Source organism: Strix uralensis, chromosome 2 (assembly GCF_047716275.1).
Source record: "Strix uralensis isolate ZFMK-TIS-50842 chromosome 2, bStrUra1, whole genome shotgun sequence".
NCBI classification, from domain to species: domain Eukaryota; kingdom Metazoa; phylum Chordata; class Aves; order Strigiformes; family Strigidae; genus Strix; species Strix uralensis.
In genome coordinates this window covers 65,243,590-65,269,032 of record NC_133973.1, presented here as the reverse complement: position 1 = coordinate 65,269,032, position 25,443 = coordinate 65,243,590, and the positions used below count along the sequence as shown (strand labels likewise).

Below are 25,443 nucleotides of genomic sequence, written 5' to 3'. Positions count from 1 at the left end.
AAGCCTGACTTAAGATTCTCCAAGGCAACTGCCCTACCCCACAGCTAAGAGTGCAGCACACACAAGTGGAAAGAGGGGCTCTTCTCTTCCTCTTCAGGGCAGGCCAAGCAGCTTCTGCTCAGATTCCACCTCAACGTCAACACCGCATCCTTCAGTGCCTCTGAGGCCACAACAGTCTCACAACGGGATCACCGTGGCAGAGAGAGAACACCAACGTCAAGCCCGGTCCCAGCAGTCATCGGTACGACTTTACAAGAGTATCTTAAGTTTGCAGGAACTAGATTAAACGCTAAGGACTGCAGTGGCCTGCAGGGACACAGTTCTCCAATGAAATGAAGCACCCCACAATTGTTACAGCCTTAGATTAGGACCCCGATACTAGTTTTCTACCTCTAAACCAAACCTTTGAGGCCTGTCCTATTACAGTCACCGAGGTTATCTGTATGGTTTTGCCTTAAGCAAAATCTGTGCAGACAAATTCCTTCCCTTTCAAACAGGAAAAATCAGAGCAGCTCTTCTCACCATCTTTGAATTGTATTTTATGAATATTAATGTATTAATGTATTTATAGCCTTTCATTTCTGTGGCTCTCCTCCTCCTTCCATGGAAGGCAATACAGGCAGGTTCTCAAATTCACTGTCTCTTCCCAGTCTACTTAAGTCTGAGGCAGCAAAACCTCCAAGAAATCTTAAAAACGGTAAAATGCTGCAGATTCTGCAGAGGTCGTGGTCATCGCCACTCACCAACTACTCCTACAAACTCGCTTGTTTCACTTTTCTCAAATATAAGTGTATGGGGTTTTTGTTATCAAAACCACACTTCTACTAATAATATATACTTCAACTCAGAAGTCACTGTACTAGTACACTCCAATTTCCATTTAAGATGGGCATCTCCCTCTCACACGTAGCCACATGCCTGAATCCCTTATTAAAGCACACATCTTAATCCTTGCTGCAAGGAAAACTCCTTGATCCGCCTCTTTGCCACGGTTGTAACAGACACACCGATAGGTATATACAAGCACATTCACAAAAACAGCGGATGCGCACTCTCTTCCCCTCCAAGTCATCCTTAGATACTGCTGATATAACTGCACTCTACTACATTCTTGGTTTTTATAAAACACAATTTTTTTTCTTTCCTGGTGCTAAATCTTCTCTCAATGTCAATACACTGACCAGTTTCCATACCTTAACTCGTAGCTCCTTCATCGGAGGTGGCAGCAGCAGCCCTCTAATCTGAGTTACTATAGGACCTTCTACGCCAGGAACAATAATGGTGTCTCCTTCTTTCAGGCGCCCATTTATCAAAATAACATCTATGGTAGTGCCCATGCCTGGCAGCGCTTTAACCTGAATGAAAGGGGAAAAAGTTACTCCCTATTTAAGCACTTTAAACACACTTTTTTTTTAACCAGGGAGAAGGGGGTAAGGAAGGGAGAATTTTCTAGATGAATTTCAAAGAATAGCTGCTGAATTACCTCCATGACTTGAGCTCTCAGCTCCTGACACTCAGCTAGTCTCTTGGTCAGCATAGTTTGCGTTAGCTCAACGAGAAGAGCTATCAGACTTCCCATGCCATCCCCTGTGTGAGCAGAGGTAGGTACAAGAGAAACAAAAGTGCGGGGGTCCTTATTTTCATAAAACAAGGCAGCGTTCAAGCCCTGGAATCAGGATTAATAGTTATATAGGGAAAAACATATATACACATCAGTATTAACAGTAACATTCAACCCCAGACAATTACTATTGCATTTTTTAAATACCAATTTTAAGAAACATTGCTACTGACAGTACACTACAGAAGACGAAGCCTCAACCCACACTCAGGAGCAGTACAGAATAACTCTACAAAGCTAATTACCACATCTAGCTTCTAAACAGCATTGTATGTTGCCAACAGAAGTTCCCAGAACTGATGTGATTCATGCCCTGCCAGCATCCAAGGGAACAAGAGACAGATGGGATTCTCCCAGGCAATTCCCAAAGAGAGAAAGAATAAGAACAGAAAACTTAATCTGCTATTCATGACTCCACTGACCACCCACAGCAAGTAGCTGCTACTTTTCTCCAAACTAGCACTCTAAGGATGGAGCAGGAAAAAGAGATTAATTTAGCAACACAAACTTTGGTTTATCAGATGTAAACAAAGTGTCAGAAGAGATGTGACAGTTTTCTTGATATTGCAAGTTCTTTTGTGGAAATAAAAAGAAAAAACAACACCCCAAAACAAAAATCCATACACACAAACCACACCATCCACTCACCCTATTATCATTTTTGTCAACCAAAGAACCTTGAATATTCCAGCCTACCTGTTTCGCAAATTCCACTATGATGGCTTTTGCACGTTCTTCAAACTCATCTTTTGTATTCTTTTTCTGCTTCTTTAAGGTGACAGCTACATCTGTATCTGGACTTTTTTTCCAGTCATATAACCTATCAATCTTAAAAATATAGTAATATGTCAACTTATGCAGCTTACTAAAGGGCATCTTTATGCTTATGCCACATCACCTGTTAGAAATACTTTACCAGTCAACATAGCTAGCCATTTGCTCCAGTAATTAAATCTTTTTATTTGCTTTGGCTGCTATATTTATCTCTGTTTATGTATTTACGCAATGTCAGACAGTATCTCCTGACAGCAATACTACTTCAGGTTTTAAAGATTTAAGCTACAATAATCTAGGTGCACATAGGGAAAGTTTATATACATTAATTACATCAAGTTCAAGTTAAACCATTCAGAAGAAAGAGACCCACATATAGCTTCACATACACAAAAAGCCCAAACATGAAGGGATTTTTTTTTTCCTGAAAAGAGACTGTACTAGTTTTACGAAGAACTTTTCAAAATTTAGTGGTGAATTTGGACCCTCTCCCATTGCTAGAGAAAGGATCACAGGGGAGGTGTTCAAAAGACACAGCTACATACTTCAGAAATACTTCCCTAAGTTTTCAAAGCAGGACAGACTCAGTCCAAGAAACTATTACGTTTGCTGCACAAATCAAAACTACCATCTTTAGAAAATGGATTATAGCCTGGTCAATTAATAGAACTATAAACTGAAATGCAAGAACTTTCAGCTATTTAATCTCATGTTCACTGGAAGCCGTAACACCTCTCCATCCAACAGTTTTTTTAAAAAAGCAGATGCTTTCAACAATGAGATAATGGCGTCCCCAGTTCCAACCATCTTCAATCTTAATGCTCATTTCATTTTTTAAAGTATACTGCAATTTTAACACTGCACATGAATACCCTTCTGTAAGTTCCCTGTTAGCATGTCAAATAGCATCCGCAGTCATTGGACATGAGTAATTTCCTTATTAGAATTCATATAAGTCATCACAAACAGCCAGCATAATTTCTCACGCAGAGGATTTCTAAAAACGAGGCTGAAAATAACTGGCTTTACCATCTAACATTGCAGAGCCTAAAATACTTCCCAACACGACTGTTCCGTGAGCCTAAAAGTCAGCTTGTCTTCAAGTCAAACTAACACTTATCAGTAGCTAAAATAAAGTAAGACTCTTCAACACAAAGCTCGTCTTTCAGTTTTATCAGAAAATGCACACAAATCCATTTAAGTAGGTGCAAGAAAAAGCAGCACAATGGAAGTACAACTTCCAGAAGTGTGAAGCATATATGGAAGTTACATAAGGTAAAGAAACTTAATCAGTAAGGACTCTGAGAAGAACAGAGATATTGTTCTGCAAAGCTGCTGTAAAGCCATGAGGGCATCAAGCACATGAAAAATGCAGAGAGGATCTAAGAACCACTGCTTCAGACTTTACACAACAATTCCAGTTCATGAAGAAACCAGAAAATTGTCAGATGCCAAATACACCATTAGATTAGAAAAACACACTGTTGGAGTAAAAAGCTATCTTACCTTGTTGAGAGCTACTATAAAGGGGCATTTCTTTGATTTCAACAGATTTATTGATTCAATTGTCTGTGGCTCCAAACCATGCATGATGTCAACTACAAGTATAGCAATATCACAAAGTGAACTTCCTCTATTTCTTAGATTGCTGTGTCATTAAGAGAAAAAAAAGTTAGTCATGTAGCAAACGGAGCTTTAATAAAAACAATTACAATGTGAAACTTACACTGACCAACAAAAAGCTAAAGCTGATCAGGTAGTTTTTTCCTCAAAAATCTAAACTATATCAGAAAAATAATTCAAATCACACTGTAAATTCCATTAGAGTATGTGTAAGCAAAAATAAGAAACTACTATTTCTATTACTGTATTTTTTACAAGTTGAGATATGTTCTGATTTTTTTCTGAATGAGAATTGAGACAGTTACAGTGAAATACAGGAGTGCAAAATCTGAACAAGACAGTTTATTATACAATACTACATAAACAATAAGATTATCAGACATCTTTGGTGCCAAACGAAACCTGGCTAGAAGATGAAGCGCTGTGATAAGATGCCAAGAAACTGATCAGAATATTACCAAGTGCCCTAAGACATGGCATTTCAATGCTTGCAAGAGATTTACATTTAAGAATGTCACATCAAAGTCTTAATCCTTCTGTTTGGAGATTTCACCCAAGCACTACCTCAGTGAGTAGTTATACATATCATGTTTTAAACTTAAAAGTCGATTTAGTGGCTTGCCTGCATGCCACTGGTGTTCCTAGACAGCATGCGATCTCTGCTAAGACTCAGCTGATTTCCAGTCTAACGAACTCAGTTACCTTCACTAGGACAGGGTGAACTGGAGGTTAGGACAAAAGTTTTAATTTTTCAGAGCAGAATACTTAGCCACCTGAAATTCTCACGTTTTCTTCTCCAGCTAGCTTTCTGCTTTCATCTTTCCTCTTACACTAACTATTAAGAAAAAGTTATTTACATGCTTTTTCAGATATTCATGGCTCAATTGGCATGAAGACAGAAAACTAATCAGATATAAAAGGCCAGCAATTACCCAGATACAGAAAGCACCTACAAACTAAGCAAATCCATTTATTCCTCTACTTCAGGTTGTTGGGGTTCTTTTAAGTGAGAAAAAACACAATGGATTACACAAAGATCTAGCACTTTGTTAAAAACATATCTGGATGCTTTAGCCATCACTTCTGGGAAGTACTATATTGTGAGAAACATTACCTGAAAGACTCATGTCCTGGAGTGTCGATTATCAGCATGCCTGGAATTTTTATGTTCTCTCTGTCAAACTAATATTTCAAAATATTAGCCATCTTGTAAAGATTACACAAGAAGGAAAGAAAAAACCTAAGAGGTGGCAGCATTACTGACAGCCTTTGCTTAAAAAATCCAGATACATATTTTAAGAAAGGGCAGCACCCTCCATAAACCAAATCGGTCAAAGCTCATTTCAGTATAAAATAAATTATGCAGCACATTTCCCTAGGTATCAAGTGGCCATAAGCTCAGCTAAAATTGGTAAGACAAGACAAGCCTACAGAGGAAAAAATAGTTCAGGCTAGTGAGATTTATCATCCTGGTTTTGAAGATTTCCTTCTCTCCACTGACTTTACATTTTTAATAAATTAAGTAAAATCTTGGAAAAAGCCATCACTATCAAGGTTTTTCAGTCAGCTGCTGCTGCAAGCAAAATAGGATGCAGTATCCAAAACAAGCAATACAGAACAGTTACTATTTCTGTAACACAATAACATTCATCACTCGGGAACTGGCCCAATTTCAGCACACACAGTAAAAAGGTAAGTTTTTAAACAGAAAATATACTCAGTAAGTTTCAAAAAAAAAAAATCTCAATTTACAGACAAAATATTGACAAATAAGCAGTCTGTGTATATAAGTGTACTGTCCAGAACAGAGTAAGCAGTATTTATGTATTTTTTCTGAAGAAGTGGCAAGGCATTAACCAAAACCAAATATATCAACTAAAATGAAAAATGAGACAGTCGCCCCTTTTGGGTGGTGGGGAAGAAAATAGGAATTAAAAAAGAACCAACCTCAATATTAGAGATGGGGGGAAAGTACAGCTGTCCACGTCAGATCTCAGAAGCCTTAACTAGTTTACATTTCATGTTTTTTAAAAAAACAGTATTTGAAGTGCTATAAAACTTACATTTTTCACCATCTTAGTTTGCTCGTTAATAGCTTCAAGGGGAACATTAGTCGCACCAATCTGCTGAGTAATACCACCAGCTTCACTGTCCTGTACATGAGTATGGCGGAGCTAGAGACAAAGAGACCAGAAATACTTACATGTAAGAGACTGAAGTCATCTCTTTGAGTACGCTTTAATTTTTTTATTTTCAACCCAAACCACACATGTATAAACAAGATGCACAGGCAGTGCCTTCACAATCCATGTCTTACCTTATCTAAAATTTTGGTCTTGCCTGTGTCTACATGCCCTAGGACACAGATAACTGGTGCTCTGAGCTTTTCAGTGTTCATATTTTTGCTGTTTTCAGCTCGTCGCTTCTACATAAAAGACAAAAAAACTAGTAAGTATAAACCAAAAATCACAGCTCACCTCTTGACTCGATACATACATAAAACAGAGTTAATTGGGGGACTTGAATTTTCAAGGCAGTTCGATGTCTGTCATTCCTCTTTTGGCAAATCAAAAACTTACAACTAACAGTTGAGTTTGGGTGGTTGGTTTTGGTTACAGCCTAGCAGGCTAAGTTACTATATCCACTAACATGTAGCTTTGTGGAAGGTGCATCCTGAAGCAGCATCTTGGGTAAGGAAACCGAGGACATTAGCAGCCACAAAAACGTTGAACAATTTAGAAATACACCTTTTAAAACTCTGAAATATTTATCTGTAAAGGATAAAAGCCTCTTTCTCCAAGAGGGAGAGAGGTGGAAGGGATCGACTGGAGTGCACGCTCTTTGTGATCAAGCTGTCTAAAACCAAATACTTTATCTTCAGGCAAGAAGTATTTTTTCTTAACCCAATTTCTGGACCTGGCTAAATATTAGTCATGACACAGCCATCATTTCAACAAATACAGTTAAAAGGCTTTTCAATGAACTGAAGATTAAGGTGTTGCTTATACAACACAAGAGTCCGGTTGTTCAAATAAAGCTGTATCTTAATACCTCAATTCTCCGTTTAGCTTTGTCATAAGCTCGCTCTTCCTTAGTGCGGTCATCATCAGAGTCATACTCAGAATCAGAGCTAATCTCCTTGCTGGGCTTTTTTTCCATAGATTGTTTTCCAATAGCTTGGGAGTCTGCCTCTCTCTCATCTGAAGTCTTTTCATCCTCATCATCACTCCCCTCACTATCTTCAGAATCTTCACTCTCTTCTTCCTCTTCCTCCTCATCTTCTTCCTCCTCCTCTTCCTCATCCACTTCATTTTGTTCTTTGACTTCAATGTGGACAGGTTTGCTCTCTGTCAAAAAAAAAAATCTGAAGTAAAAATTCTCTATTAAATTCACACTTGTGGGGGAGAGCACAACAAAAAAACCCTAAAGACTTCTATAGTAAAGTGAGGACAGAGCGGGTTCCAGTCAAGTGCTAGTCAAGACAATTTTTCAACTTTTTTATATTGAAAGTGGTTTATGTTCAAAGCTGCTGACTTGTGTTTAGCATCTGTGCAAGCAGCATGAGTTTGGGGTGGGGGGAGAAACTATATTATCAGGACACTTACACTTGACATCATTCACAAACATTCAGATGAAGTGACATTCTTTAAAGCTGTGTGCACTTCATAAAGGAATGAACACACTACACTTTTAAACAGAAAGCCAAAATACTCCGAATTCAAATATGGATTCTGTGTGTTACTGATCAGGCATGCACATTTAAGAAGTAACAATCAAAACAAATGGTCTCTTCTACGTCTTTAAAAAAAAATCTCATCTTAAGGTTTTCCTAGACTGTTCAGGGAAGATTAATATTTTTCAGAGGAATTCTTCAGTAAACAAATTTCCTATTTATCATACTTGCAAAATCATAAGAGACAGGCTAATGAACACTTTAAAGCCATGCATTCTCTTTCTGACAGAGCTGCTAGGAGACCCACTGCTCTTCAAGATTAGTTATGTTTCCTTGCTACGCTGAAAGTCCATCAGCTTAGTAATACACTAAATCTAATTCCCAGGAAGGCTCTTTCTGGATCACATCCAAGCAGCAAGAAGTGGGATGTGACGTTCTCCCCAGGACAGTGGCGACAGACTAAAACAGTCTTCAAGAGGTGAGCAGCCCTTAGTCCTCAGAGTAAAGGCAGTCCAGCATCACAGGAACACACACTTGTGCTGAAATAAATTCCATACTGATGTACACATATGTATATAAAGTGCTGGGAGTATAGGGCTGAGCAAGTCAAAGATTACTTGATGACTACTCTTTGATCTTAAAGAATGCAGACACATCATGGAAGCACTAACAACAGTCATCAACTCCTGTTCAGGAAGACTCACAGCAATATGGCTTTCTCCACCGCTGGAAGAAAACATCTGAGAAGCTATCCCTGCATTCCTGTGCAGCCCTAACTTCCCCATAAACATTGCTCTTGGCCGCAGACAGAACATGGGTTTTGGCATATACATGCAGGAATATGAATGTTCTGGTAATTCTTCCCTTGCTTCTCTGAGAGGCAGGTGCAGAAGAAGATGAGAGAAGGTAGCTAGAACTTACTACAACACACACACACACTAACCTTCACACTGTCTTAGTCTCCTACTTCCTTGAGAACTTGTCTTAAAAGGTACTCTCCTAGATGTTGCCAGATTTGTGTAGCCAAGCTGTTATGGCTTTGGAATGGTTACTAGAGAAATACAGTACCAGGTAAAAGGTTTCCTTAAAATCCCAGACGTGGCTTAAGCACATATTAAGAGGAGAGGATTTTTACACCCATAATAACGAACAAAAAATTCCAGCTGATTTATTTTAGGTAGTAACCACACGTGTGAGTATTTCCAAAGAGTCTTCTTCAGCAGTATTTGTGCAGTCTCTGAAAGCTCTGCCTTTGAGAAGAGGACCTTCCATTTATCTATTTATCATCACACTTGCCTCACAATTTATCTAATGAGGCAGGGAGAGACTCTAAATACAATATTGTTTTCTACAGGAACAAAAAAACTCAGTCCAAAGAAACCTCTTATTCAGAAAAAGCATCCATTTGGTATTTACATGCCCACCTTTCTCTCCATCTTCGTCACTAACCATAGCTTCCCAGTCATCCAAACCCGCATCTTCCGTTTCTTCTTCTTCCTCCTTTTCTTCTGAAACTAAGAAATCCAACATTAAAGGAGAAGAAACAGACCAGCAACATGCATTTTTAAGTGCCCCTTCCTTTGATATACTGACAACTGCAACTTACAAGTTTGCTGCTACCATAATTCTACCAAGTTATCTTCATGTTCCCTGAACAGAAAATGCTGCATACTTAATCTTCAGTTCTCTCCACAAAATCTTACAGTGTCAGCATCTTTGCCCAGCAAAACATGTTTTTGGAAGACATAGCTGAACTACTCAGCTAGTTCCTGTCTGCATATCATGCAAGTGCCTGCATAATGCATGCCACACAAACCTCCACCACAACCACGTTCCTTGAAAGGAGCTGCCCAATTAACAGTTAGCCATGTGTAGCAAAGTGACAGAGAAACAAGAAAACAAGCTGGGTTACAGTATTAATTTTAATTAGTGGGAAAATAAATTGTCTATAAAAAGTGCTATTTTAGGACTCCAGATGCTTTAACATAATTATACCATGAATTCCAGAAGCATTAAATATATTAATTCCAGCAGGAATTCAGTCAGATACATGAAGAGACTGCAGCTCCTAACAGATAAATGGCAAAATGAAAATTTTTAGCCCTCTCCAAAAGAGGCATTAAACAATATATATGTTGCAGCACATAGAGTGTCATGAGACTTCAGCTATTTGAAATGAAGCTTAAGTTCCAGACTGCTAGAATATTAACTGGGAACTAACATTCTGCCCGTGAGCCCTTCTCTTTTATGGCAAAGGAACTGCTCCTTCAAGAGATAAGTCGAGTACACATTCAGCTTTGTTTTCAAAAAGCTGGAAATTTGTCAGTATTTGTCTGACTTCAGACTTAGGGTAAAAATTGAAACAGTCTCCTTGCTGAGGAAGCTGTCCAGTAATGTGATTTTGCCAAAAGTGCAGGCAAAAACGAGGGCAACAATCGCTTGCTAGGCTGATACTCAGTTTCACAAGCTAACCTGTATCCACTCTATTCAGCACTTGTGAAAGCAAAACATTTGGAATCAAGAATACAATCACTGTGACTATCACAGTATCGATACTAGAAGCAGTGTATTTCCTCCCTGCCCTCCCCTGGTTGCTGACAAACAGCCTTTTAGAAAGCAAATGAAAAGTCAAGGGAGCTAATTATAAGGCACTGAATGTGCTTATTTGAGATAGTTGCCTAAGCCAATCAAACACTGAAGATCACTCTGAATAACGGACCTTTACACTCATTTTGAAGCTTCATGCCTTTTTATTCCATAGAATTCCATCAGTTCCTCCCTTGGGAAAAGAGAAAAAAAAAACAAAAAGCAACTACCTGAAGAAAGGATGGCCACTCAGCCCCCATCCAGCAAGGTATGAGACTGTCCTGGTTTAGCCAGGATAGGGTTAAGTTTCTCAGCAGTGGGGGGAAGCTCTAGCCGGGTTATTCAATACCATGCTGACCTCCGGGCGCCCAAGTGCGGGAGAGAACGCGTGTGTTGTGCGATTGCTCTCCTCACTGCTGTATCGGTACATTTCTTGCTCTGTTCATTGTTATTACTGTTACTGTTATTGTTGTTGTTCATTTTGTTGCTGTTGCACTGTTGTATTAAACTTCTCCTTATCTCAGCTCTGGGGTTTGTATTTCACTCCCTTTGTGGGGGAGGGGCAGCGCCTGCGTGGTCTCGGACCCCGGCAGGAACTAAACCACCACACATACCCACCATGCAGTAGTGCCACACAGGCTTACATGTTTTAAGTTTATTTGCATTACTACTAACCTGGCTCTACTGGAAGAGGAATCTCTTCTTTTACTGGTGTTTCCAGTTCTACAGCATCTTCAGCTGGGGAAGTTACCTCCACACTTTCTGAAATTGCAACAAAGCAAATTGGTTGCTACATTCTTTCAAAGTGCAAACCAACTTAGACATACAGCTTCACATTTAAATTATATTTTTAAGTTGTGCTGTTATAAGCAAACAAAATATGAATGTATGTAATACCAAACCGAACTCAACTCCCACTTATTGAGCTGAAACAAAGTTAGAGCATGTGGCTTATTTGAAAAACATCTGGCTAAGCAGTTAGCCACTAACTGACCTATCACATAAATCTAAAAGGATTACCATTGCTTTTGAACATTAAAAAATCCTCACTTTAAGAGACAAGAGAAAATGAAGTAATACTAATGAACTACCCATTCTTGCCCTACTGTTCCATATTAGGGAAAAAAAAAAATCACTGACACAATTCAGATAAGGTAAAGAGAATTGGTGCTTAAGTGGTAAACAGGCACATAACTCATGCCAAATGTTAAAAAACCCCAGCTAAATAACAAAAACCACTGATGCAAGGAGGTTTGGGGGGGTTTTTTAAACTAAGGAATAGTCTTGAGAAGAGCCACAGTAATACCCCCCCAGGAAAACTACAAAGCACAAAAGTAAAAAATTCTGACACATTCAATCTATGCCTAAATAGTTCTAAGTTTTCAAAAATGCAAGTTCTCTGAACTACTCACACCCTAGAAACAGCAAACTGGTTTTATATGCAAGAAAACAAATAAACAAACAAATTGTCTCCAATTTAAAAGAAAAGTACTAAAACTAGGATCAATCCCCTTTCATCCTGGGACATCAACTCAGACTTAATTACAAGTCATTATTACTTACACTATATTGTATTTAATCTACATAAGCACACAAAGTGTTCAACCTCACATTCATAAAAGGCCTTTACATTCTGTACATCTCCAACATTTAGAAATTCTAAAGAAAATGCCCAGGTTAGGAAAAAAAGTAACAGTTGAGTAGATTGCAAAACAAAGGATTAAGTGCACAGCCTTCAAAACAACTTTAGAATCCTAATGCATCAGCAGTTGCACGTGACAGCAGGGGTGTCAGAAGAACCTCAGAGCCACCATGAAGTGCAATTAGGTTAATCACATTTCCAGCAGTGTTTATAGAATAAATCAGCTGATCCTAAACTATTAAGTATCCTTATACGCAAATCACACCTTCTTTATTTTCTGGCTGCTGCTGCTTTTTTTTCTTTTTATCTTCATATATTGGCCTCTTCTTTGGCACAGAGTCTTTGGATGGCACTTCAACACCTATGAAAAAAAAATTGTTAGAAAGAAAATCCAGGTAATTACTAACATAAGCTTTGGTTTAAATGAGAACACATTTTCCAGAATTGCAGTGTGGAGGAAGGAAGTGAAAATTAGATTCAATGCATATTTTCTTTTTAAAAAGAAGTCTGATTTTCAAAAGCTGCAAAACTTGACTATAGTTCTTCAGATGCTCTGAATGCTCTCAAGAAGAAGTTAGATTACTGGGGAGCAGGGGAGTGGAACAACACCCGAACAATCTGATCCTAAGACTCCAGGTGTGAAGCTATCACATACTTACATAGGATTTCGTGAACACACATACCTCAAGTTTAACAAGCATATGTCAATTTGAAGTCTGCTATGCTAAAACTCACTTAAGATCAGTCTGCCAGTCATCCTAGTTTCAGACCATCTGGAGTAATTAAGATGCACAGCTCTTAAAAGTTTAAGGATGTTCAGTAGCTAGTATTTTCCCTTTTGCTCAGTGTCGGGTTTTTTTGTTTGGTTGAGGTTTTTTTCAACCACATAGATGTTTATAGGTATTAAAATAATGGCCAGGTTTAATTCATCAGTTTCATCTTCACCTCACCAGAAAGACAGCACAGTAATGTTGGAAGGGATTCAATTAAAAACAGAAGTTTCATGAAAAGACAAATTAATAATTTAACTACTGCTGCACCTTCTGAAACACTCAACATTCCTTCTGGTACAGTGTGATTTACAGTATAGATTTGACAAAAATCCAGTTGTGGCAGCACACAAATAGAAGAATTTTAATAACTACAACAATGACTGAAATGGCCTTTGTGTATGTTTAAGATACACAAACATTTTACTAGCTACAGAGATTCCTACCATTACACATCCACCTACCAGCAAAAAGTCAGTGTTCTCTACAAATACAAAAAGGATACTCAGCCCTCAGGAATTCATTTGTTTCCTTAGCCACAAACAAGTTACCAGGAACAAATTAGGACATGGGCTTACAACTGATTGGATATATTTACTTCATTGCAATGGAAACAGACTATATTTGATGGAAAAGCAGCAAAGCTCCTATATATCCTGAAGCAAATGCAAGAGGATATACTGCTCCTGTGGGCTGGCTAACTTGAGACAAAACAATGCACTTGCTTAAGTGAGCACATGAATTAATCCAAAGGGGATCCAGATCGCTGGTCTCAAGAGACCTGCAGCACAGCCCATCCACTTTTCCTGGCCTTTGGACTAAGCAATGGAAAGAAGTGATTTTTCTTAAGTTTCATAACTAAAATCTTTAAACTGCAAGTGGAATGTATTAAAAAGCTAGATATTTGAAGTGTAAGATGAAAATATATAGATATTTAAACATACTTTAAAAAATGGGGGGAGTGGTGGTGGTGGTGTCCCATACACACTGCCTTCCTTGACAACAGAGTACCTTTACATGGAATTAACTTAGTATTTGCCCTTCTAGCTCCAGATAAAAACAATTCATATCCTTTACTGCTCTGTGTTTGTTTTGGGGTTTTATTTGTGGGGGTTTTTTTAAGTTATTATTATTTTAGACTTTACTTCTTACCCTGAGCTTGGAGAAGTTTAAGAGTAGCTTCCGCTCTGGCTCTGGCTTCTCGTTGAGTTTTTGTTAAAAGTTTTCCCTCCTTCTTCAAACGCTCCTTCCTCTCTTTTTCCTTCTGTTTCTTTCTTTCTTTCCTCTCCTGCTCTAATCGTTCCTAGAAAAAGGTTAAAAAACATGCAGATATTTTAAAGCATGCCTCACACAAAAGCTGGCCAAGTGTATATTCTATTCCTGAGAAACATATTAAGAAGCAATCCACCAACTGCACCAGCAAGGGTACAGGTTAAGATTACTCTGAGGATAGAATAAGGGAGGGAGTAAGATATACAGTACCTCCTCTTTGCGCTTCGCTTCTAGTTCCTCCAGTCGTCTTATGCGTTCCTCCTCCTCTCTTTTTGCCCTTTCCTCCTCCTCTTTCATTTTAGCCAAGGCTTCTTGCATAGCTTTAACTGTGGCTTTACTGGGACCCTTCTTCTTCTCTTTCTCTTTTTCTTCTTTCTCACCTTTCTTTTTTTTCTTGTCTTTTTTCTTTTTGTCTCCCTCATTGTCATCAGCTACCGAAAGAAAAGGCATACATTCAAAGATCCCAGGAATTTTAAAGAAATTCTAAATACAGTTAATGTTTCAAATGTGATAAGTAACACCAAATGAGGAACACTTTGACTACCTAACTACATAAGCACTTCATAATGAAAAAATAAAATTGACTTATAAAGTCAGAGCCTGAAGTCTTAAAGTCAGAGTAACTGTGAAGTGACAAAGTATGTTTGCAATACAGAACTGTAAGCATATATTGTAATGAGAATTCACCATCTGGCTTCTGTTTTCCCATGTACCTGAACAAACTACAGGCCAGAAAAAAGCCACATGTGAGCCCACACAAAGAGGCAGACAAGGCTACCAAATGTCCAGTATTCCCAATTCATAATAAAGCAACAAATCACTCTCACTGCCTGCTAACTCTATGGTCTTCTTCTAAAAGCTACAGTGTTTGAATTACAGATTTAGAAACCATGTTACAAACCCTCTGTTCCTGCAGGAGTGTCTCCTTTTTCCCCAGTGCCAGGGATTGCCATGACTTCAGGAGAAGCCTTGTCTTCAGCTTTTTTTGGAGCTTCCTTAGGCTTTGCTGGTTCTTTACAGCCTTCTATTTCTTCCTTCTCTTTCTGCTTCCTGAGTTTGGCTTTTTCTTCCTCACGTTTTTTCCTTTCACGTTCTTTTTTTTCTGCCTTCTTCTGAGCCACTGTTTTTACTTTGAATGAAGGTTCTTCTTCGTCATCCCCACTTTCAGCAGCAGGAGTGGACTTTGGTTTTTGGTTTTTCTTTTGTCCTTTCCTAGACTGGGAGACCTCATCTGATTCATCACCGCTCTCACCTGTAGACACTGCCCCCGCACGCTCTTTGCTTTTCTTAATGTTAGTTTCATCTTCTTCTGACAGATCGTGCTTTTTATTTGATTTCTGAGTTTTCCCTTTGCTTTTCTTAAGCTGTGTCTCATGATCATCATCATCGCTGCCAGAAAGCATGTCTTGTTTTGCTTTCTGAGGTTTTTTAGGTTTTTTATCTTTATCTTCCACTTCCTCACTGTCATAGTCATTTTCCAGATTGGCTTTTTTACTCTTTCCTTTCCTTTTTTTATCTTGTTTTGATAAGCTTTCTTCATTGTCATTTTCAACCTGGTAATTAAACAATTCGATAATCAGCCATGAAAAATTACTTGCTATTGTGAGCTAAGAAATAGCGTTGAGAGATATCAAGAAAAACTTCTCTTACTGAAGACAAAGTCTGAAAGCAGTAACTACTCCTGCTGAGTGTACTACACCTCAGCCCACAATTAAAATTTTTTCTGATTGGTTTTGAATAATTATCAGCATGAACACATGGCTTCTGGTAAAATCTTTCACAATTGACTTGAACATGAAAATATGATCAAGTATAATTAAAAATACATGCTAGCTGTATGTTTCACATAGGATCTCTAACTACACTGCAACACTAGAACTTTTCTGGGACAAAGGTGTCTCGTATTTCAACTATTTCCTATTAAATAGCCCACCTCCCTCTCCGTGTTCACCTTTCCTGTAGAAGGTTCCCTGTCAACTTTCCCTCCTTGCGCCTCTATTGACAGTTCTTCCAGCTCCTTCAGGATATCATCTTCACTAAAATAAGAAAGAAGTTATGGTACTTAAGTAACAGAGTTTTTGTATAATGAAATAAAACAAGACAGATAGAAAAAACTGAACTTACTCAAAATCCTGTTTCTTCTTCTCTTTTTTCTTTTTGCCTTTGGATTTCTGAGGCTCTTGCTCCTTTGCAGCTCCTGCACCTTCTATCTCAGCAGCAAGGGCATCAATATCAATATCATCTTTTGCACTAAAATGCAAAAGGAAAGCATAAAATTAATAAAAGCCTCAAAACATAAAATCAATCACAAAACATAAGCAATGCAGGGGCAAAAACCACATTTAACAAATCATTAGGCACTATTACCTCATCCTACCCAGTAGGATGAAAAGGAAAAACCTTTACACGTCGTCTGCTTGAAAGGAGGTGGGACAGTAAAACATGTTCAGGTTTTGCAACACGGTCTTTAAAAGTTTAGATGTGAGATTTGATAAAACTTTTTGGAAGGATATAACTAGGCTGTTTCACTTTAGCCCTTCAAATCACAGTAAGTGTCACTGAAAGACTAGCAGTCCCCACAATGAAAACGTAAAAACGAAGTACAAACAGGAGAAGTCTTGCAGTGTAGTGACCAGGAAATTCTAAAGTTCTGTTAAGAAGCACTTGACCTGCTCCTTTACACCCTTTAGCAAACAAACAAAAAAGCTACTGTATTTTTATTTAGCAAGTAAGCTGGAAGCTGTGAAGAACTTACACTTATGGTAACAGTTGCCTATGCTTTGCTGTCAGACTGAAAAGTTTTTTTCTTATCTTTCAAGAAAAGAAGTCACATGGAAGAACACAGCTCAGCCCTGAGCCAGACTCTAAAGCAGGTAATAAAAAATACCAACATAGTTGGCAAGCAATCATTTCCACCACTTGCCTTACTATTACCTCTCCCAGGCCTAAAGAAAGCCAAAAGTTTCACTAGGCATCTGAAATATGCATCCTTCCTCCTTAGATCTCATTATATCAAGTTTCTCTTTCAAAAGCATTTTCTTTTCTTGCTATAAATAACCTCTCATCTGCAACTAAGCAGAAGTGGTTTGTTTCCTGTTCATCAATAGTTGTAATTCAGATGCACTTTTTTCATGACTCATACCATGAGAATTGAGCAAAGACTATGTCTAGTGTCCAGAGGTTTTTCTACCTCATCACACTCAACATGCACCTGTAAGAAAGATTTACCTGCTTCACACTTAGGACTTCAGTACTCAGACCAAAACTGGTCTATTAAAATAGCAAATATTAGGATGCTACTTTCATCAGCTTGCAGTTTCAAAAACCATTTAATCAATCTATATCTCACCTAACTCCCTTTTAGATATGTGGGCAGAAAACTGTTCTTTGTTTTACAATTTCACTGTCTCAATTATTACCACTCCCTTAGGACAAATCAGACAGACAAAGGTTGACCCACCAAACACCTGAATCTATATCCAGAAAACAAGGGAAATAAATTTCTTCCAGATTCAGGACCTCCAAGGTATCAGCAAATTCTAAACTACCAGAGCTTCAGCCCTGCCAATTTACAAACCCAGAAGTTGAATATTACTAAAGAAAATCAAGTACTTCATTATTCCTTTAAAGATTCTGAAATTCAGTAAGTCTAAGTTGTATCCCCTTTGCAAAAGGAGAGGGATGAGAGAACCATTTTATAAGTTTAAGTGAATGCTGATATCCACAAAGCCATTTTATCCCAAATATTGGACACAAGCAACTCACTGTCTATATGTGACAACAACACAAGTAAGCAACAATGCACTTCCTTTTTTTTAAGTCCAAGGCTGATTAGCTGTATTTTTAAAGATCTTAAATTTTCTTCTACATAGGACTGAACAAGCCAAATAAAAAGCAGCACAATGAAGCACCTCCCTGTACAGCACCTTTATTACCAGAGATACTTTTAGTATCACCTTGAATACACCTAGTAGTAATTCTTATGTGCTGACATGGTAAGTAATAAATTTCTCAAAGAAAAGTAACTCTCAAATAGTTAATGCTAGATTTCTAAACCAATCCCACCTCCCTCAAGAAGAAAGAATAAACTTTTTGGCCACATCCACCTTAAGAACAGTTGACTTGATGTTTCAGCAATTTAAGAGCTGCCTTTATAAGCAGTTTAACTGGCTGTGCACCAGGGGTAGCACAGACAGCTGAAATAAAATTGTCAACAATCATCTCTACAGTTAAGAGTTAAAGCCCTAATATCAGACTAACTATATTGCATCTAAGCCTACACATAGACCCTCATGTTTCTTTTTGCATTAAGTGCAGCGTATCAGTTTGTTAAGCACACTTGCTTACTTCCTCCTACTCTAGGAGTTAATGGAGGAGATTGAGTCAAATTCAAGCCTGAAATAGTTTGAAGAGACCAAAACACAAGCTCCACTACTACTTCTTCCACGGCTGTACTGCTCCCACTACTACAGGATGTTAACCATATGGTTGTACAGATATTAAAGAGCCAACCTTTTAAACAGCTTATATTTTACATGGATATCCTCGAGGCTGACTTTTCACATTGCAACTTTGCAGAAAGTTATGTCTAAACATAAGACACATTTTTTTTTTTTTTATGCTACTAGCAGAGAGGGTGCTTATGGTACCTTATGCCTTCCAGGATACAGACTTTAAGGGGGGGTGAGTTTATCTGTTTTTAAATCAACTCACTTCAACCGAACCTTGAAGAAGAAAACTTCTTTGGGTAAAAAGAGAAAATCTCAAATCAAACAGTAAAAAACCTAATTCATTCACAGATATTAAGCTTTAACATCCACCAGGAAGAACAGTTTAGCAATAATAATGAAGACTGTTCACCTATCACAATAGTGGCATAAATACAGTACAAGAGCCTTTCCAACCTTGGCTTCCACTGCTTAACAGTCAATGGTTTCCAAGAAATCTATACTTTCCACTATATTTCCATTTACTGACACAGCAAGCTTCAAACATTTGAGCCTCGATGAAGTAAAAAGTAAAATTAAGGCTACATGCACTTATATATACAGTTATAATTCTTCTTAAGAACTGTAAAGCACGAATATCATTGGAAAGCCAAGGAATTCAAATATTGCCTTCCATTACTAAGAGTTTATTCCCACACTGACCTTAAATTTCCTCACCTTTGAAAACTGTAATAGTATTCCACAAGGATTTCATAATAAAAGAAAGTTGAAAAGAAGATTGAGAAGGTGTCCTCCCTCTCTTCCTGGGAAATTCTTATGTCATAAGGAACCCCCTGCACTTAGATACATAACAGGAGAGCTTCTTTCCTATTGGCATTGGAAGATACACCTAGGAACTTTTTCCTGTGAACTTTATTAAGCAGTCCCCAAGCACACATTTCAGAAACCCAACCACTCTTACAGGAACCTCCTCCAAGTCCCCCAAAAGGTCTCCACGCAGCCTCCCTTGCCCTTCCACTCAGCCTTTACAAGGGTCCTAACCCCAACCCTAAGTCTGTCTGACACAGGAACCTGAAAGCACCAATATGGTCAGTTTTCAGTTCTGACCTTGAATTGATTTTGCATGAAGACTTCATACACAGACTTCACATCCTCACTGCCTTAGGCCATTCGAGCTCATAATGCTTTGGACTCAAAGGAGGCTTGCTGTTGATCAGGTTCACACCCGGAGACAACTCCATGTTTCCCCAGCACAAGAAGCTCAAGGAGGTCTGGAACGCATGAAACCAAAAGCAAAGTGCTACTGCACCACTGAGAAAGGGTTGTTTCCCTGATTTTCTTTTGTCTCTGTTTCAGAAGTAAAGCCTGAGCCACCTTTCTTATACTCACATACCTTTGATTCCAGCCTATTTTCGCTGCCAGATATGAAGAGTTCTGACACTGCTAAACCAGCATTTCAGTGCAATAAAATTAAAGCAAGAGTTGTGAGTGTATTTCAGTCATAAACCTAAACAAGCAATTTTCAAAACATTAAATGGCTGCACACATTCCTCCATAGAGGTCTGTGCCTAATACAGGGCAAAACTATGCAGCAGGAGAAGCCACAACAGTCAGGCTAATTAAAGGAGATGGCAGTAATCAATAATAAATATGCAGAGATCACCACATTTCAGATAGCAAGCAAAACTACTCTTCTTTAGAGTTACATCACTGATTAAAAAAAGTGCTCTACATTTCCCCTACGCTATTTGACTGCCTTCTGCCATTTAAACAGGATTACAGCAATATAAGACTTCAAAATATTCCAAGGGATTTTTCAAGTAGCATATAGAAACATTCACGTACTTTATACTGAAGAATATTGACCTTACTGCCCTAGAAATGACATTAAGAAATCACCTGTTGCCCAAAAGGGTTCCAGTAAAAATCATCCGCATAGACTGAAAACCTGCATTACATAGGGAAAGATGCTTATGAAGAGATTCCTGAATAATCACTGGGTCACTAGTTAAAATGCCGTGCTAGCACACCATTCTGTACCAAACCACGATCAAACATACCCAGATCAACCCCAAGTGTTTGGAGATTTTTTTTAAGACAGGCATGGGCAACAAAGGCAATTCATCAACATCTCTCACATAATCAACGCATCAAATCAGGCCAGTAACAGAAAGTGACACTCCAAAAAGACAAGTGTTACACATTAAGCAAAAACAGTGACAAATAAAGCTACAATCCCAAATCCTGCCTAAAAGGGAAAGTATGAAACTTTTTCAGTGTGAAGATTAAAGCAGAGTTAGAAAATAAACGAAGAGCTGTCACCTACCACTGCTCAGTCAGATGTAAAAAGACAACCAGTAGCTCTCCTACTTATAAGATCCCACACAGTTGCAAGCTATTGAGTCAGAAAAGTGTAAAAACCTCGTGACTGATAGATGCACAGTCTGTAGAAAAAAAAAAAACACTGCAGTGTTTCCCTTGCTAGTACAGCAAGGAAACAATACTTAAGGCTAGAACCCCAGTTAAAAAAACCCTCAGCTATTATATAAGCATCTGCTAATAAAATACTAAAATAACACATACCTTAAAGTGTTGGGCTTGTTGCAGGGGGGTGGGGCATGGGGGGAGAGGTTTAAAGCATGAGAAACACACACAGTTTTGGAGCAAGTTCTTTTTCTGATGCAACAGCCTGCAACAGCCAGAACCTAGAAATTCCCTGTGGAAGCCATCATGAGGCCAAAGTTCACCCTAACACAAGCTTTGATTTACCGATGTTCAAGCTTATGTTAATCCTGGTTTCTACATACTATGGTTTTGCTTTAGTCTTTTAAGGGTATGCATTGCCATTTTGCTTACAAAACACTTAAATTTTAAAGTTCCATAGTTTCTAACAGTTGCACACAATTAGCGAGATGTATTTTTGAAGTCTGAAGTTTCACCTTTACTTTTGCAGTCTAGAATATTACAGGTGTTAATTAGTGCACATCTCACCAGAACAGAAGTTGTCATGCTCCAAATCAAGATTTAAACTTATAATTCTGAAATAAGATAAAAACCATCAGAGCTTCCTAACAAAGTATTTCAGAACAGTTACAAGTACGTTTTAATTATCTATTGCTTCTCTCTTACACGGAAGGTTAAAAAAATGACTCCAAGTACTGGCATATTCAATATATTCATCACTAGGGATTTTCACAGTGTGAAGCTTCCACACTAAGGACAGATACCACAGGCGATATAATCTCTGTAACAGACAAATCTAGGCACAGAAACTTGAAAGACTTCCTGGCATTGCCCTGGAAAACCAGGCCAAATGCAGGGAAGACAGGACTACAGCTATCGAAATAAGAGTCAATAGACTTTTAGCTTTTTTTTTTTTTTTGCTCAGTGAACTTCTGCAGCTGAAATGCATAACTGCCTTTCCTTGCCAAACAAGCTTCTCCAGCTTTCTGTGAAGGTTCTAACAAGAAGTCTGTCCTTCACTAGTGTCAGTCGACTTGCATTTCACAGATACTCTGATAACAGAAAAGCATATTTTATTAGCAGACCACCAGCAAACATGCATGTTTTCTTCACGCTCTTTCTTAAGACCACACACAATTATGACTTTGAGTACACTTATTATAGTGCCTACAATACATATCCCTAAACACGGGGCAAAACTTCATTATAAATAGGCACCATGCATCTATGCATAACAGAGATGGCATCCTGACTAGGCAGCAGTAAAACAAAGAGCAAAGGAAACTATTAATCCATACATGAACTGAAAGAGTGGAGCAACGGGATTAATTAGCAGTATACAAAGGAGCTGAGCTGCCCTCATTTATATCACTTTGACTCTATTGAAATTAGTTAAATGAAACTGCACAAATTAAATGGAAGAATTCAGCTTAAAATGAGAACAAGCCCTTAACTACTGGAAATCCAGCATCCAGCTTTGCAACCAAACAGGGTAACACTCTCCTGCTGAAACTAAAACTAAAGGCCACATGCAGACTCAAAGATTACCAGCACTTTTTGATCCACTCCACTGAGCGACACAAATATGATTACTAAAGCTTGCCTTCATCTTAGAGCTAACTGAGATAACAAGCTAAGTCAAATTACACTAAAAATATTTTAGGACTGGTATTTTAGTTAGGATTGGTTTTAAGCTGTCTCTGTAAAGATGAAGTTCAAATGTCAGAAAACACCATACAATTAAAACCAGACAAAAAAAAACATTCACGTGCATGGGGCAGAAGAGTCAGTAAGTCAACACAGCAAGAAAGTTGCATCACTGCTGTGAACTCACTGCCCACATTCCTGCATAATCAGAAGACTCATTTTTGCTGAGGCAACTTTGGAAATATTTCATCATTTACATGACACCAGCTCTTCTAACCACCTTCAAAGGAACATCACTGTCATTAAGTCATTTTCTTTTGCTTAAAAAAAAGGCCCTTGAACTTCAAAAACACTGGAAAGAAGCTGAACCATCTGTTTCCATGTGTTTGGTTTTGCAATAGTTTTAGCCCAGATAAAACTAATTCTTTTAGTCAGGTCTTTACCATTACTCCCCTAGAGCACCTTATCCATCCTCTGTTACTGGGCTTACGACCCACATATACAAAGGTGCATTTCTAAATATAAAACTTATCCAAAATTAGCAAGTTACCAACACTGAATGGCATATTTGTAGTTGGTTTTACTTGTAGGTATTAAGATAAATTGGCATTCTCTCTTCCAAATAAGTTTTTAGAGCAACTGGTTTAAAATTCTACAGAACACAAACCACTTGGAAAGTAATTATTTAACTGTTCAAAACCATGCACCACCAACTTGTTCTTTAAGTGGGTTATGAAATTGAAAATGCAAGCATCTGCTGGCTCAGCAAGGCTATTCAAAACACAAAAACAAAGCCATGGCCTTTTTCTCATTCTTACCTATCAAAGAACATGAACACCACAAACTTCTCTTTTAAGAGTAGAAGCAGTCACCTTGTTTTTCCTGCTGAAAACGTTTGAATTACACATGCCTGAGACAGTCTGAAATTCAGGAAAGAATGAACTGCACTCCTTCCTCAGCCCAAGCAGTGAAGGATTGTCGACATGAGCACCAATTATGCAACCCACCACTGTAGCTGACAGGTTTAAAAAAAAAAAAAATCACAGCCCCAGAAAAAGGCCACCCTCCTCTTGCCTTTTCCTCCAACTATGGGACAGGGGAGGGGAGGAGTGACTTCCTTCCCCATTCCCAGGCACACTTTCCCCTCTCATCAGCTCAGGCAATCCTGGAGCCACAAATCCTTGCAGAAAACACCTTTTTGGCAGCAGTTCAAATCTCACACCCGAGTTGTACTGTGGGTACATAAGCATTGAATCCAATGCAATGGAAGCAGTTACTGCACACAGCTGGGGACAGCAGGAGTTAAGACCACAAGGTTTGAAACGTCTGACAGCTCAAGCGAATTAAGTGTGACGTGAAACTACACCTTCGCTATTTTTCCCTAGCAAGATGAAGGAAGCTGGCGAAGCTACCTAATTACATGAGACAGCAAGGAAGTAAAATTTGACTAAAAGGGTAATTGCTTTTTATTCAGGCTCCCAAGACAATGATTCCAATTTTTAATATTAAAGAGTCATGTCTTCTCTTTCAAGTTTGGCTGGGGGAAGAGTAGAATAACTATCAGCTAAGCAAAACCTTCTGAAAAAGACATAGAAAACACAACTTTTAACCTCAACGAATTCTAGAAAAACAGAAAGTCTCCTTTATACAACTGAGATTTTTAAAAAAAAAGAAAAAAGAAAAAAGCTCACCATAAACTAGAATTCCCATTTAAACAAAGATAGAGCAAAATTTTTATATAAAAAGCTTCTGTTGTGGCTAGTACCTGGCAACACAGAGCTCTGGAAGAAAGCAGTTCTTCAAGGTTCAGTTTAAGTGTTCACATCCCAAGAGAACAAGATGACTAAAAGCATGCAATATGAAACACCAGGTAAAGAACTAGCATTCAGTCTTCCCTGAACTAGTTCTTTTGGGTTTTGTTGGTTTAGAAAAAGTGGAAAGATGAGAGAAACTACCTCCAAGTCCAGTGTTTTACAACTTCCATATCCTGTGTATCTCGCATTGTAAAAAATCAAAATACATCACAAAAATACCATTTAGAACACTTCATGCAATACACTTTAGATTGCCTACAATCCTGAAGAGCAAAGCATGCCCACCTACATTAACTATAATTAAAACCAATACTTCCTTCTTACAGCATGTATCTAAAACATATTTCAGTGTTAAGATAGCAGATTCATGTTTAAAATCCCCACTAGACTACTGTAAAAGAAAAAATAAATTTACATACAGAAAAAGTTATCAGTGCTGCAAACACCAGGATCATCAAAGCACACATCTTCTGTAAGAGAGCAACTGCTTTCAGACCAGAACACCCACCAGACTACACTGTACTTCTTTAGCAAGCCAAGCTTAATGACCAAAATAATTATGTGTGCACATAATTTGTGTGCAGAAAAATTATTTCCTCTACCATCTAGGGGACTATTTTTGCAAAGGGAGGAAGAAAATGAGTATTATGCAAGCATTAAAAGTTACTAAACTGGAGATTTTGTCCAGAACTGTAACTTTCACTCCTAGGCAGCTTTTAAGTGATGAACAGCACAGGACAAATGTACAGCGGTGCACATGAGCCCAGGCTCAGAGAAACAGGACAATACTAATGCAAATAAAACCAGCAAAGGTATGCAGAGTTGTCAGCTTGTCTGGCTTACTATTATGAACATCAACAACAACAGCAAAGTTTAACTTAACGTAAACCTCTGACCAAGGCTTTCTAGAGATCTTCAGAGAACTGAAAGAACAATTTCTGCAATTCCTGCTGGCTTACAACATACTATTTTCATACTTTTCATAAACAGTAGTTATACATAAGGCATAATATATTCATAAAGGTAACCAAAGAAGAGAATCAAGATTTTGACAGGAAAAACTGCTCCTAACAATCCACTTCATGTACTGTGGTGTTTTTTGGTTTATGT

At 38.2% G+C, this 25,443-nt stretch overlaps 1 protein-coding gene across 1 annotated transcript in view; it reads right to left on the bottom strand.

Moving 5' to 3' along the window:
- Positions 1–25,443, bottom strand: part of EIF5B (eukaryotic translation initiation factor 5B) — a 38,568-nt gene that overhangs the window by 6,763 nt on the left and 6,362 nt on the right. Inside the window, exons 2-17 of the mRNA XM_074859038.1 lie at positions 16,086–16,211; positions 15,913–15,997; positions 14,863–15,514; positions 14,172–14,392; positions 13,842–13,992; positions 12,185–12,280; positions 10,953–11,039; positions 9,116–9,205; positions 7,070–7,365; positions 6,336–6,443; positions 6,082–6,192; positions 5,133–5,200; positions 3,902–4,043; positions 2,318–2,449; positions 1,484–1,666; positions 1,194–1,355 (exon numbers count right to left, since the gene is read on the bottom strand). Of these exons, the coding sequence (XP_074715139.1) occupies positions 1,194–1,355; positions 1,484–1,666; positions 2,318–2,449; positions 3,902–4,043; positions 5,133–5,200; positions 6,082–6,192; positions 6,336–6,443; positions 7,070–7,365; positions 9,116–9,205; positions 10,953–11,039; positions 12,185–12,280; positions 13,842–13,992; positions 14,172–14,392; positions 14,863–15,514; positions 15,913–15,997; positions 16,086–16,211 (2,710 nt within the window). The remainder of the gene's footprint in view (positions 1–1,193; positions 1,356–1,483; positions 1,667–2,317; positions 2,450–3,901; positions 4,044–5,132; positions 5,201–6,081; positions 6,193–6,335; positions 6,444–7,069; positions 7,366–9,115; positions 9,206–10,952; positions 11,040–12,184; positions 12,281–13,841; positions 13,993–14,171; positions 14,393–14,862; positions 15,515–15,912; positions 15,998–16,085; positions 16,212–25,443) is intronic.